This window comes from Chelmon rostratus, chromosome 20 (assembly GCF_017976325.1).
Source record: "Chelmon rostratus isolate fCheRos1 chromosome 20, fCheRos1.pri, whole genome shotgun sequence".
Taxonomy (NCBI): Eukaryota; Metazoa; Chordata; class Actinopteri; order Chaetodontiformes; family Chaetodontidae; genus Chelmon; species Chelmon rostratus.
Genome location: NC_055677.1, coordinates 45,001 through 57,500, shown reverse-complemented (window position 1 = coordinate 57,500; position 12,500 = coordinate 45,001). Strand labels below are relative to the sequence as shown.

The 12,500-nt window shown below is 46.1% G+C and overlaps 1 protein-coding gene across 1 annotated transcript in view; it reads right to left on the bottom strand.

Moving 5' to 3' along the window:
- Positions 1–12,500, bottom strand: part of lama1 (laminin, alpha 1) — a 45,449-nt gene that overhangs the window by 5,913 nt on the left and 27,036 nt on the right. Inside the window, exons 29-51 of the mRNA XM_041961286.1 lie at positions 12,348–12,477; positions 9,877–10,017; positions 9,626–9,744; positions 9,455–9,544; positions 9,032–9,225; positions 8,777–8,936; positions 8,532–8,610; positions 8,014–8,125; positions 7,716–7,872; positions 7,416–7,626; positions 5,712–5,828; positions 5,335–5,634; positions 4,899–5,001; positions 3,982–4,098; positions 3,694–3,876; positions 3,459–3,613; positions 2,290–2,433; positions 2,004–2,137; positions 1,249–1,402; positions 1,008–1,132; positions 655–805; positions 406–550; positions 1–30 (exon numbers count right to left, since the gene is read on the bottom strand). The exon at positions 1–30 is cut by the window's left edge and continues 112 nt beyond it. Coding sequence (XP_041817220.1) covers positions 1–30; positions 406–550; positions 655–805; positions 1,008–1,132; positions 1,249–1,402; positions 2,004–2,137; positions 2,290–2,433; positions 3,459–3,613; positions 3,694–3,876; positions 3,982–4,098; positions 4,899–5,001; positions 5,335–5,634; positions 5,712–5,828; positions 7,416–7,626; positions 7,716–7,872; positions 8,014–8,125; positions 8,532–8,610; positions 8,777–8,936; positions 9,032–9,225; positions 9,455–9,544; positions 9,626–9,744; positions 9,877–10,017; positions 12,348–12,477 — 3,251 coding nt within the window. The remainder of the gene's footprint in view (positions 31–405; positions 551–654; positions 806–1,007; positions 1,133–1,248; positions 1,403–2,003; positions 2,138–2,289; positions 2,434–3,458; positions 3,614–3,693; positions 3,877–3,981; positions 4,099–4,898; positions 5,002–5,334; positions 5,635–5,711; positions 5,829–7,415; positions 7,627–7,715; positions 7,873–8,013; positions 8,126–8,531; positions 8,611–8,776; positions 8,937–9,031; positions 9,226–9,454; positions 9,545–9,625; positions 9,745–9,876; positions 10,018–12,347; positions 12,478–12,500) is intronic.

The window sequence follows — 12,500 nt, the reverse complement described above, 5'->3', positions numbered from 1 at the left end:
ATTGGTCGGCTGCCATGATGGACAGGTAACCTAGACAGATTGCAGTAGAGGGGGGGGGGTACGCAGATTGTTTAGATTGTAAATATAATGAACGTAAATCCACTGTGTACTCGTATGCAACTTTATTAGCAGCTTCCTCGTAACATTGCGCCAGCAACACTGTCTTTTAATCAGGGTGCCTGGTCGTCATCACCAGTAGTACTATTGCTGTAGTAGGTCAGATTTAGGTAGTATTAGCTGATTAGTAGTGTAACAGTGCATGGTGTCGCAGTAGTACTGTCTGGACAGTAGAATGGTAGTACCTTTACATGTGTTCCTCTGCAGTGTGATCTCCTACCAGATTTTAAATGCAGTATTGTAGTTCTTTAACATCAGTAGTTAGTAGTACAGTGGTAGTAGTAGTACCTTTGCGTTTGTTCCTCTGCAGTGTGATCTTGTACCACACTCCAGTGTTGTACTTCCTGTTGGAAGTCATGATCAGAGCACCTGAGCCAAGGTCAAAGGTCAGACGGACATGCCCCTCCACCAGCTCCATGGACAGGAAGTCCCTCTGTAGGAGACAGGAAGTGAGGTCATGTCTGCATCTGCTCCATGATAAGAGCCTCATCAAAAACTGTGTGTGTGTGTGTGTGTGTGTGTGTGTGTGTGTCGTACAGTGTTGTTGGAGGCCAGGTACAGCAGTAATCCGCCTGGCGACAGTGTTTTAAACAGCAGGACGATAGACGTGGAGGTTGCTCGCAGAGATTTCTGAACCAATGAAAATCCAGACCCATCAAAATGGAAGGATGTCCCCTCCGCCTGGGGACTGAAACATGAGCAGGTGGAGAGCCGGGGGGGGGGGTGTTTAGAGAAGTTTCTGTTTATCCAGTCTCACAAATGCTATTCTGAACGTCCAGTGGCAAAGTGCAGATTCAACTCTGAACCACAAACCACACTGGAATACTTGGGGGTGGGCTCAGTACCCCCACCTCTATAGATAAAAACAGGTATTTTGTGAGTGTTCATACCTGCTGAAACAGCCTCCACACTCTCCCTCTCTGCTGTCATAGTTCCACAGTCCGATGTTTTTCTCGTTGAGTGATCCTTCGCCCAGGCAGCCCTGGAAGGTGGAGGACCGCAGCGCTGTGGGGGTCTGAGATCACATCACACACACACACACACACACACACACACACACACACACACAGAGTTATCACCTGTTCAATTACACACACCTGTACACCTGATGTGTATGTGTGTGTGTGTTACCTGAGTTGCAGTTCCCAGTCCTCCGATGTGGATCACAGTGTTTCTGTCAATATCTAAAACTCTGGACAATCCCGGTGATGTTGCTGTTACCGCGGGTAACGGAGCCAAATCTGACTCCAGCTGATGGACCGACAGCGAGCCGTGGGCCCCGAATCTGCAGACATGACATCATGACGATACGGCTTATTTTTACTTTTCAGTGTTACGAGCTCCCTCCGATTTTAATGTGTTTCTCATTCAGGTGTGTCAAATCTATATCGAGGGGGCGGGAACACTTTCTTCACTCCACCCAGCCTCAGCCAACTCACAGTAATATTCCTGTGTAGACTGTTTCTTTGGCTTTTAGTGTTCAGACTGTCCTATTTTTGCAGTTTACTGTTAGTTTCGGACCCAGACAGGACGTGCATCGGGCGTGCAGGTTGAAGGATGATATAGCCAACATGGCATGCTGGACATCCGAACACGGCTCCGTCTTGAAGACATCTCTCTTTCTTTTTATCATACAGTGTATGTACAGGCTGAAGAGAAATGTGAGCCTTTTTGCAGTCTTGATGCTTGGATTCGGACATGGACTAGAGCTTTTTCAGAGATGAACCCTGTAGCAGTAGCCTTAGAGGGCAAAGCCTATATGAAACAGAACTGGATAACTTCATCTGCTGAGGAAGTTCATGTGATGGGATAAAAAGCTCCAGAAAGCCACAAATGTCAACATTTACATGATGTAATGATCATGTTCTGAAAAGAGGTGTATTTACCGTGTAGCGTTGATTCTCGTCCATTTGTTGTTGGTGATGTCCAGTCTGGGAAATTCCAGTCTGGTGCTGCCTGAACCTACATCCCAAACCAGAGAGACCTTCCCATCGTGCATCTCTAATGCCAGGAAGTCCACCTGAACACACAGCAGACAGATAAATAAAGGTCTCGGTTAGAGAGAGGAGTACAGGACAGAGATCAGACCTCGCAGTGTCCAGATCAACAGTTACAACAATACTGACACGTGTTCAGCAGACAGACAGTGTGAATGTTGCTCTGTGTGCTTACCGTGGTGTTGCTGCCCAGGTAGAACAGAAGGTTGTTTGGACTGGACGTCTTCAGGATCAGGCTCAGAGTGTTGAAGTTACTGGACTGAATCTGTGGTTTGTAGGATCGAACACAGTCTCTGTCCACCTGCACCGCCACCTTAATCTGAAGACGACATCATCATCATCATCATCATGTCATTCTGAGATGAAGACCTCATCTGCTGTTAACACACCTGCTAACACACTAAACTAAGATGGTGAACACAGAGCTGCTAGACAGGTGTGTGTCTGTGGTGGAGGTGACAGGTGTGTGTCAGTGGTGGAGGTGACAGGTGTGTGTCAGCGGTGGAGGTGACAGGTGTGTGTCTGTGGTGGAGGTGACAGGTGTGTGTCAGTGGTGGAGGTGACAGGTGTGTGTCTGTGGTGGAGGTGACAGGTGTGTGTCAGTGGTGGAGGTGACAGGTGTCAGCGGTGGAGGTGTTGGCTGATGTCTACATCAGCTGCTCAGCTCAGTGGTTTAAATTTCCCCCTTAGCATCGACGACAGACACAACTGGCTCCTCCTCCTCTGTTTTTTATCAATATTTCATCAAGTCACTGTGAAATTTGACTTTTGTGTGAAAACAAAGGAAGTGAAATATGTTGTTATCAACCCTAACCCTAACATGTGAACCAACATAATGACACAAACAATTAAAACCAGCAGAAGAAGAAAAGAAGCCTGTAAAAGCTCATCAGATGAGCGGCTGTAATGTCAGCTGCAGGTCAGGACTGCTGTCCTCTTCACAGACTGATTTTAGTCACTGAGTAAACAGATACAGACCATTAACAGTCTGCTGAATTAGCTGTTAGCAGCTCCTGTTAGCAGCAACTGTTAGCAGCTCCTGTTAGCAGCTCCTGTTAGCAGCAACTGTTAGCAGCTACTGTTAGCAGCTCCTGTTAGCAGCGTAAACAACGATGTACAGACTGCTTCACTGTGATACTGATAAAAACTTGATGATGATTCTCAGGTTCTGAAGAGTCATCTCTGATTTCTAAGAGGATTTCTGGAGGTTTATTCTGATTGGACATCAGAGATAATGATATCCTCAGGAAGTCACACTGAATGAGATCAATATGCATTTAATTTCTGTGTTTATGATGCAGTGTGTGTTTCACATTGTGTATTTCTCTCTGTGTGTGTATGTACCGAGGCAGCCTGTCTTCTGGCCTGGTCGATCAGCTCTCTGATGTCAGACAGATTCCTGCTTAGTGTTTCTCCCAGCATGCTCAGCGGCTTTATTCGGCCCATCAGATGCTCCGTACGATGCTCCGCCTCCTCCATCTTACGCTGCGCCTCATTGGCTGAGCACACATGAAACAGGAAGTGTTACCAACCCATAAATCTTCATCTTTTATGCTACAAACTGAAGTTGTTGACTGACCTGTAGTGTGTGAGTGAGTCACCAGCCGGTTCGTCTCCCTCACTGTGTCGTTGGTGTTTTCCACCACAGAAGAAGAATCCTGCAGCTGCTGTCGGAATCTGTGCAGCCGAACTAGAGCCTCCTGCAGGCTGAAGCGCGCTGTCGCAGCCTGAAGCTGAGCCCGCTGCAGCGTCGAGGAAGAGCCTGATAGAAACCGCGCATCAGTACATCGACATGTCAACACATACGCACATTCATATATTAATTCATTCATATTGAAGGAGGCGGAGCCTGAAATGCCTGTCTCACCATTAGAGAGGCTCTGCAGCTCTTTGATTGGCTGATTGAGGAGGAGGCTGAAATTATGGACACTGTCTCTGACCAATCCCAGTCTGCTGGTTAACATCAACGCAGTCAGCTGCAGGTCTGGAAGACAAAGAGACACTTTGACACTTTGACAGAGAGAAGTTTGACAGACAGACAATTAGACAGACAGACAGACAGACAGGAGAGAGAAAGACGGGCAGAGAGACGGACAGACAGGCTGACGGAGAGAGAAAGATGGACAGAGACAGACAGACCGAGAGAAAACAGACAGGGAGAGGCAGGCAGACAGTTTGGCAGACAGAGAGACAGACGCACAGAAAGAGAGACAGTTTGACAGTTAGATACAGAGAGAGACAGAATAACAGAGAGATGGAGAGACAGGCATAACGTCAAAGAAACGTATTAAAGAAAACATGAATATTTCTGATCCACTGATGGAAATAAACAGCAGGTGGCGCTGATTCTCCAGTCGCTGCCATTAAGCCACCACAGAAGAAGAGACACAACATCCAGAGAGCTACAGTCACAGGTTAAACAATCAGGAGGGTTACAGCCTACTCATCATCGTTTTCAGCTCTTCAGTCACATGACTCATTGACATCATCGTTTATTTACCAAATGAGTTTCTGGATTTCTCACCTCAGACAGACAACACGTTTTACATTTAGAGTTTTAGATTAGATTTATCCTTGTTTCCACCTCCTGTACAGCCTCAAGAATACAGGAATACATCAAATACATACATGTATCCAACAACATGCACCCCCCCCCCCCCCCCCCCCTGCACATTCACAAACTTCACATGCAAAAACACAAATTTATGCATGTAAAGTAAAATAATTTTTAATGTTCAGGTGTTTTATGAGCAAATTGAAATGTAATAAAACAGACACACGGACCTTCAGCCGTCTTGTTGATTTGTTGACTTTCTTCCAAAACAGCAGAGCTGATGTTGAGTTTGGCTCCACCCTCCTCTGACAGCAGCTGCTCTGATAGGATGGTCTGAAACACACACACGTGTGTGAAGACAACATTAGACCAATGGACAAAACTGGAGCTCTCTCATTCATTTCAATGGACTGCTGCGCTGGTCAGTTTGGGGGGTCGGCACTGAGGGTCGTCTCCGAACCGACACAGAGTCGCCGACATGTGACGTCACCTCGCAAAACACTGCATTAGTCAGTGACATACGTGCAAGCACACCAAGACGAATCAGTGATGTGAACGCGATATTTCTGCTGTTCATCCCGATGAAAGATGCCGAGTTTGCAGAAACATCCATGTCTCACCTGAAACACGTACGCACAGCTGTGCTTTCAGCCTCAACACACTTACCATATTGACAGCAAGGAGGGCAGAGACGTGGGCAATCGAGGCAACCCGCTGGGCGGAGTCAACTCGTTCTGTGATGTCACTGTCGAGCTGAACCAATCGGCTGCCGTTCTGAGACACGTTACACGCCGACAACAGGGAGTGCAGGGAGTTTGCGTGGCTCTGCAAAAGTTGGGCATGGCTTTCTGCACGGTAAACGTTCTCCAGAGCGTCCGTCATCTTCAGTCCAACAACCAAACCATCAACCTGTTTCCTCAGCAGAGGGCGCCACTGATCCAACTGACCACTGAACACCTCCACCTGCTGCACACACAGGGGGGTTATTATTAATTGTAGTGATTAACATAACCTTTATGGCATAAATGTGGGGCTTCACTTACTGCAGTGGTGTTTGTTAACTTCTCCGCCAGGCTGACGGTATCGTCCAGCAGCAGCTGACTGTCCTCCATCACTCCGTCCACAAACAAACACTGAGCACTCAGGTTCTGATGGACAAACTGAGAGACAGCAACAGCAGCAAGTTATAGCTTCATTTGGAAAAAATGTTTTTACAAATGCTAAACATACATTTTTGAGAAAAGAAACTCCTGTTTCAGAATGATCACCAGCTCTGAGTTTTTTTTAATAAATTAAGTTTTTGTATGGTTTCCAGGTGCTTTTTATTTATTTATTTATTTGGTGTCAGACAACAAAGAATGTCTGATATTTAATATAATGATATTTTAATTGATTTAGTTTAGCAGTTTTCCTGCTCCTAAATTATCCTTTTCATTTTCTACATTCAGTATTTTTCTATTTTTATATGAACTTGTACTTAATGTTTTCTCAAAGAGACAAAATGCTAAAACTTTTTACAGCCCGTCTTCTTCCAACCTACAGGCAGAAACTGAAATCTGCTGAGCCTGAGACTACAGGCCTGCTTTGACTGGATGATTCTGAGGCTGCTGTAACAGATCTGGATGAACTCACTGACACTGTGACATGTGCGCCAACTAAAACCTTCTTCATATGCAACAGCAATAAACCATGGTTCTTGGCTTAAGTCAGACAGCTTCACTAGGCGAAGGAGGAGGCCTACAGAAGCCGGGACAGAGTCCTGTATGACCAAACCAGAAACTCACTGACAAGGAAAATTAAAGTAGCAAAGAGGGTTGGAGTTAAACTCCTGAATTTGGCAGATGACACACTGGTTATTGGCCTCATCCAAGACAGACGAGAGGCGGAACAGCTGGTCCTCTGGTGCAGTCAGAACAGCCCGGAGCTGAACAGGCTCAAAATTGTGGAGATCACAGTGGACTTGGAAGCCCCTCAACACTGCCCCCATCACCATCCCCACCACTGTTCCCACTGTGGAAACCTTCAGGTTTCTGGGATCCACAATCTCCAGGACCTAAGTTGGACTTCAAACAGCCTCAATCATCAAGAAGTTGCAACAGAGGATGTACTTCCTGCATCAACTCAGAAAGTTCAACCAGCCTCAACAGCTGCTGATCCAGGTCTACACAGAAATAATCCAGTCTGTTCTCATCCATCATCGTCCGGTTTGGGTCTGCCACCAAACAGGACAAGAGCAGACTGCAATGGACTGTAAGGACTGCTGAGAAAATCATTGGTGGCAAACCTGCCCTCTATTGAGGACTCACACACCTCCAGACTGAGGAACCAGGCAGGAAGCATCACTACAGACCACCTGTTCCCTCTGGTCAGTGCCTCGTCACTCAGTTCATTCTTTTGTTTCTTTGCCTTTTGTCCTCACTGAGCTGTATGTCTTCTTCAGGTGTGCATGTTCGTCGAGCGCAGTGTTTAAATCAGAGTCAGATTCCTTGTATGTGCACATACTTGGCGTTGAAGAGTCAGTCAACCAGGAACGTTACACAACGGTGGTGACACATTTAAAACAGGTGAACTTTCTTTGGATTGAATAAATGAATTAACTCCCAACAGAAAACAGAGTTACCTAAACTAATCTTACTGACATTATATTCTTATTTATCACATTTATCTGGCTGCATGTGTGTGCCCTGACTTGGCTGTAGGTGTGTGTTTCAGGTAACCTCGCTGTTGGTGTGTGTGTGTGCATTGACCTGATACTGGTGCAGCAGAGTGTGTGCGGCGTCCAGCAGAGTGTGTGTTTGTGTGATTCGTCGTGCAGCATTGTTCATCTGTGTGTGCGCATGTTGCAGCGTTTCAATGCCAACGGAGAGGGAGGTGGACAGGGGGTGGAGCTTTTCGTCAAGCGCCACCATGCTGGACAGGAAGAGTGTCTGCAGGGAGTGAACGACAGACTCGGCGAGGCTGCAGGGGGAAAGAGAGAGGTCTATTTTAACACAAATTCTAAAATAAAATAATAAAATTGTAATGAAATTTAACATGCAAACACACACCGCAGCTCCTGATTGGCTGTAGCATTAGCAGTCGATAGGTTGATAGCTCTGATGGTTTCCAACATGGACTCCACCTCCCCCAACAGATGCGTTTGAGTGGCTGAACTGAGCTCTTCCTCTGTGGTCTGGTTTAGGTGCCCTGCCTCCCTCTGAAGCACTGGACCAATCAGATTTCAGTTGTGTTATGTCATCTCATTTGAATTACAGCACAGTTTGGTCCATACAATTAATTTCTGATGGTTACGATGTTACTTCGTCAGTGGTCACAATCATCGTTAACATTGTTGCCGTTGATTACCCTGGATGCTGTCCTGAAGGCTACTTATGTTCTCCAGCAGCAGTGCACCCTGGGAAAGACTGTCCTTGGTGGACATGCCCACTTTCCCTAGGTCATTTGACAGATGTGTGACCTAGCCAATCCAGAGACAGGAAAAATATTAACTTTTGTTTCAGTCAATTCCCACAATCCTCTGCAGTTTTAGCAAAATAATACAAATACAAAACTGCCTGCAGTGTTTTTATACGTATTTAATATGTTCAAATCTATGTTTACAGGTGATACTATATTCTATGTATTTAGTATGTTACAATTCATGTTTTGTGATGACACTATGTGCTATGCATTTGATATGTTTAGACTATGTTTACAGATGTGTTTTAAATGCATACACCATTACTAATTTGTTCACCTTAGCTGATGTGTAATGTTAAGTAAAAACATCAGTCGTGAAATGTGGGTCAGTGGTTTGTGTTAAGAATCAGCTGAACATCAGAAATAGAACATAACGAGCTGTTAACAGCGTGAGTGATGGATACCTGCTGCAGCAGAGTGCTGACATCAGAAGTCAAATCATTCAGCTTGTCTTCTACTCTGGAGAGACGCAACGCATTGGAGCTGTTTCCTGAAAACACCTCCTGTACAACACACAGCAGGCAACATGTGACATCATATGTTTAGAGCCACAGTCACACATTTTTACCTTCCACGACACACTAACTGATTCTTCATTCAGCACAGAGATCAACCTGCAGATTGTTGTGACAGGGTGGCACGGGGGTACGTCATTATTTTATTTACCTGGATGTCTCTGGTGTGGTTTTCCAGCAGCACTAGCTGGCGATACGGTGCCATTGCAACGCCACTCAGGTTGACGGACAGAAAACGGTTGTGTATTTTTTCCAAGTCATCCAACAGAACGCCGGTGCACTCGTCATCACATGCTGGAGTCAAAAACAAACACGCATCACCTCTGATAACACACAACATATTAATGTGTGTGTGTGTGTGTGTGTGTGTTTGTGTCATTGTTACTCACATACACACTCTCTTCCGTGCAGGATGTGTCTTTCCTCACACTGGTCGCAGGACTGACCTTTGACACCGGCCTTACACACACACTGTCCGCTCAGCATGTCGCACAGCGGCTGCAGGGAGCCCCACCCGCTGCAGCTGCACCTTGAACACACCCCACCTGGTAACGTTGGGTTACCATAGTAACCAACAGAGCACCTGCAGTAGGACAGCATACGGTCAGTGTGATGTCACTTCCTGCCACACACAGAGCAGTCTTCAGCTCTCAGCTGATTCCCTGAGCTTCGCCCAGTGTCACACTGGGGTCATAATTTCAAAATTAAAGTTTGATAGAAATAATGACGAGCTGAAATGTAATGGTGACCGCTGAAGTTACAGTCTGGTGATGTACTCCTGAAGGGGGTGTGTATGATTTAATAACTCTCACCTCTCACAGTATCGCCCTTCATATCCTGTCTGACAGTCGGTGCAGCGGAAATCACCAAACACTCCCTCTGACACACAAGTGGGACTGAAACTAATCACACACAATGTTTAAGTCACTAAAATAAATCAAATATGAATTAAAATTGAAAAAATATATAGTGTGCAGTGTCACCTGTTGTCCTGTAGGGGGCAAGCACACAGCGAGCAGTCACTGATGGAGCCGCTGACATTCCCATAATACCCTGGGGCACATAGCTCACAGCTCTGTCCACTGGTGTGATGCTGACAGCTCTGTTCAAAAGATAGAAACATCATTCTTCTGACTTTGACCCTTCTCAGCAGCCTGTGGTTTTACCTGATAGTCCCCCCCCCACTTCAAATGTGTGTATAAAAGCACATGTATGTGTGTTGGTGTGTGTTTACCTGACACTCTCCGGTCTCTGTGTCGCAGCTCTCACTGTGGTTGTTGCAGCGACATCGAACACACGGACGAACAAACAATGACTTCAGACTCTGAGACGACAGCTCAGACAAAGGCTGGCGGAAAAAACCCGCAGCACAGTCCTGCAGACAGACAGGTCAGAGACAGAGACAGGTCAGAGACAGAGACAGGCCAGAGACAGAGACAGAGACAGAGACTGGCCAGAGACAGAGACAGGCCAGAGACAGAGACAGAGACAGCTCAGACAAAGGCTGACAGAAAAAACCTGCAGCACACTCCTGCAGACAGACGGGTCAGAGACAGAGACAGGTCAGAGACAGAGACAGGCCAGAGACAGAGACAGAGACAGGTCAGAGACAGAGACAGGTCAGAGACAGAGACAGAGACAGGTCAGAAACAGAGACAGGCCAGAGACAGAGACAGGTCAGAGACAGAGACAGAGACAGAGACAGGTCAGAAACAGAGACAGGCCAGAGACAGAGACAGGTCAGAGACAGAGACAGGCCAGAGACAGAGACAGAGACAGAGACAGGTCAGAGACAGAGACAGAGACAGAGACAGACCAGAGACAGAGACAGAGACAGGTCAGAGACAGAGACAGGTCAGAAACAGATTAGACAGAGAAAGACAAAGAGAGAGACACGGAGTCGAGAGACTGACTTTTAACTTTCTTTTTGAAACATGTCTACCAAGTCCTAATTACAGCTCTGTATGACACATTAAAAAACATCACATACTCTGAAACCTCATCCTAACCCGAACTGTCAAAACAGAGACAGTCCTGTCCACAGACCATGTCCTCTGAAACATGTCGTTTCTGAAAGCACAGTATTTAGACTTGTCACACCGCGGTGAGGTCTGTCTTGTCATTGGGGTTTTGTCTTGTCTTTTCCTGTTTTATTTTGAAGGTCTAACTCTCCTCTCGTTTCAGAGCACCTGCCCTCCCTCGTGTGTCCTGTGTGTCCGCCCTGATTACCCATTGTTTCCACCTGTTCCTGATTACCCTCCACGTGTTAAATAGTCTGCGTCTCCCCTGTCTTGTGCCAGTGTGTCTTTGTCCGTCGGCGATTCACCCGAGCCTGTCTTTCCCGTTCGTCCTTGCCACAGCCACTGTCTTTGACTCAGTAAGCTCTTGTTTCCTTCTCGTGAGTGTTTTTTGTTTTGTAAATTTGATATCATAGCTTTCTGATTTATTTTCGTAGTTTTGTCTTCAGCCGAAGTTATTTCCTCTAGATTGAGCGATTTTCTGTTGTGTTCTTCTTTAGCATAGAGATTTCTGTTGTTTGATGTTTAGGATAGATATTGTGAATTCATAGTTTTCTTTATTCAGTCTCGTTTTCCTTGTAGCCATAGTCTATTGTGTTTTCCTCCCTTTTGGAGCGTTTTCTGTTTCTAGTTATTTTTCATCACTTAGTGTTTTCTAGTTATCCTCATAGTGAGCGTTTTCTGTTATTTTCTTGATAGCCATAGTTATAGCCGTAGGCCTAGAGTAATTATACAGCCCATTTATTTGACACTCATTGAAGTGGATCTTGAGTTGAAATTCAATAAAGATCTGTGTGTTCAAACTCTCTGCATCTGAGTCCTGTTCTGAGTCCCGGCCTGACAAGACTGCCCTTTAAACAGTAACTCGGGGTCCAGCAGCTAAGAACCCTGCCTCCTGCTACACCTTGTGAGCCAGGTATCCAGTTTAGCCAAACCAAACCAGAAGTAATCAGAATACCTAGGTGGACAAGAAAGCCCCTCCCACCTCCCACAGACCACAGAGAGTAAAATCACACATGATGACGTTCAATAAACACGACATACAGATTCAACATGTGTCAGAATACACAGGATCCACTTCAGACAGATACGTATTTGTTGCCAGGGCCCCATTGAACACCCCCCCCCCCCCCGAAGATCCCTATGTTTGTTAAATAAAAATTTTTTTTTTCTGTTTTCTCTGTATCGTATTATCCTGACACATTAGTGCCTTTAAAGCACACTGAATTAAACTGAACTGAAAGAGAGCTCAGACACAGACAGGTGGGAGAGACAGGTGGGAGAGACAGGTGAGAGAGACAGGTGGGAGGGACAGGTGAGCGGGACAGGTGGGAGGGACAGGTGGGAGAGACAGGTGGGAGGGACAGGTGAGAGAGACAGGTGAGAGAGACAGGTGGGAGGGACAGGTGAGAGAGACAGGTGAGAGAGACAGGTGGGAGGGACAGGTGAGAGAGACAGGTGGGAGAGACAGGTGGGAGAGGCAGGTGAGGGCTGCTACACATTCCTACAGTAAAATTATCAAACCAACAAAAACACTGTTTATCAACCCAGAGCTGAAAATCAACCGGATGGTCTTAGTGATTCATCAGTATTGATCAGTTGATTGATCAGTATGATTAGAACTCAGTTATAACCAATAGAGCCATGTACAACCATCGCATAGTGTTTTCTTTGCAGGCATGATCACCTGACAGGACAGTCCAGTGTATCCAGGTGGACAGACGCAGGACTCAATCAATCTGGCCACAGCCTCTTCGACCTCTGACACCTCCTCTAACTCCGCCTCCACTGCTGTCTCCATGGTGATGTTAGAGATCCTGAAAGAAAAATATTAGGCGTG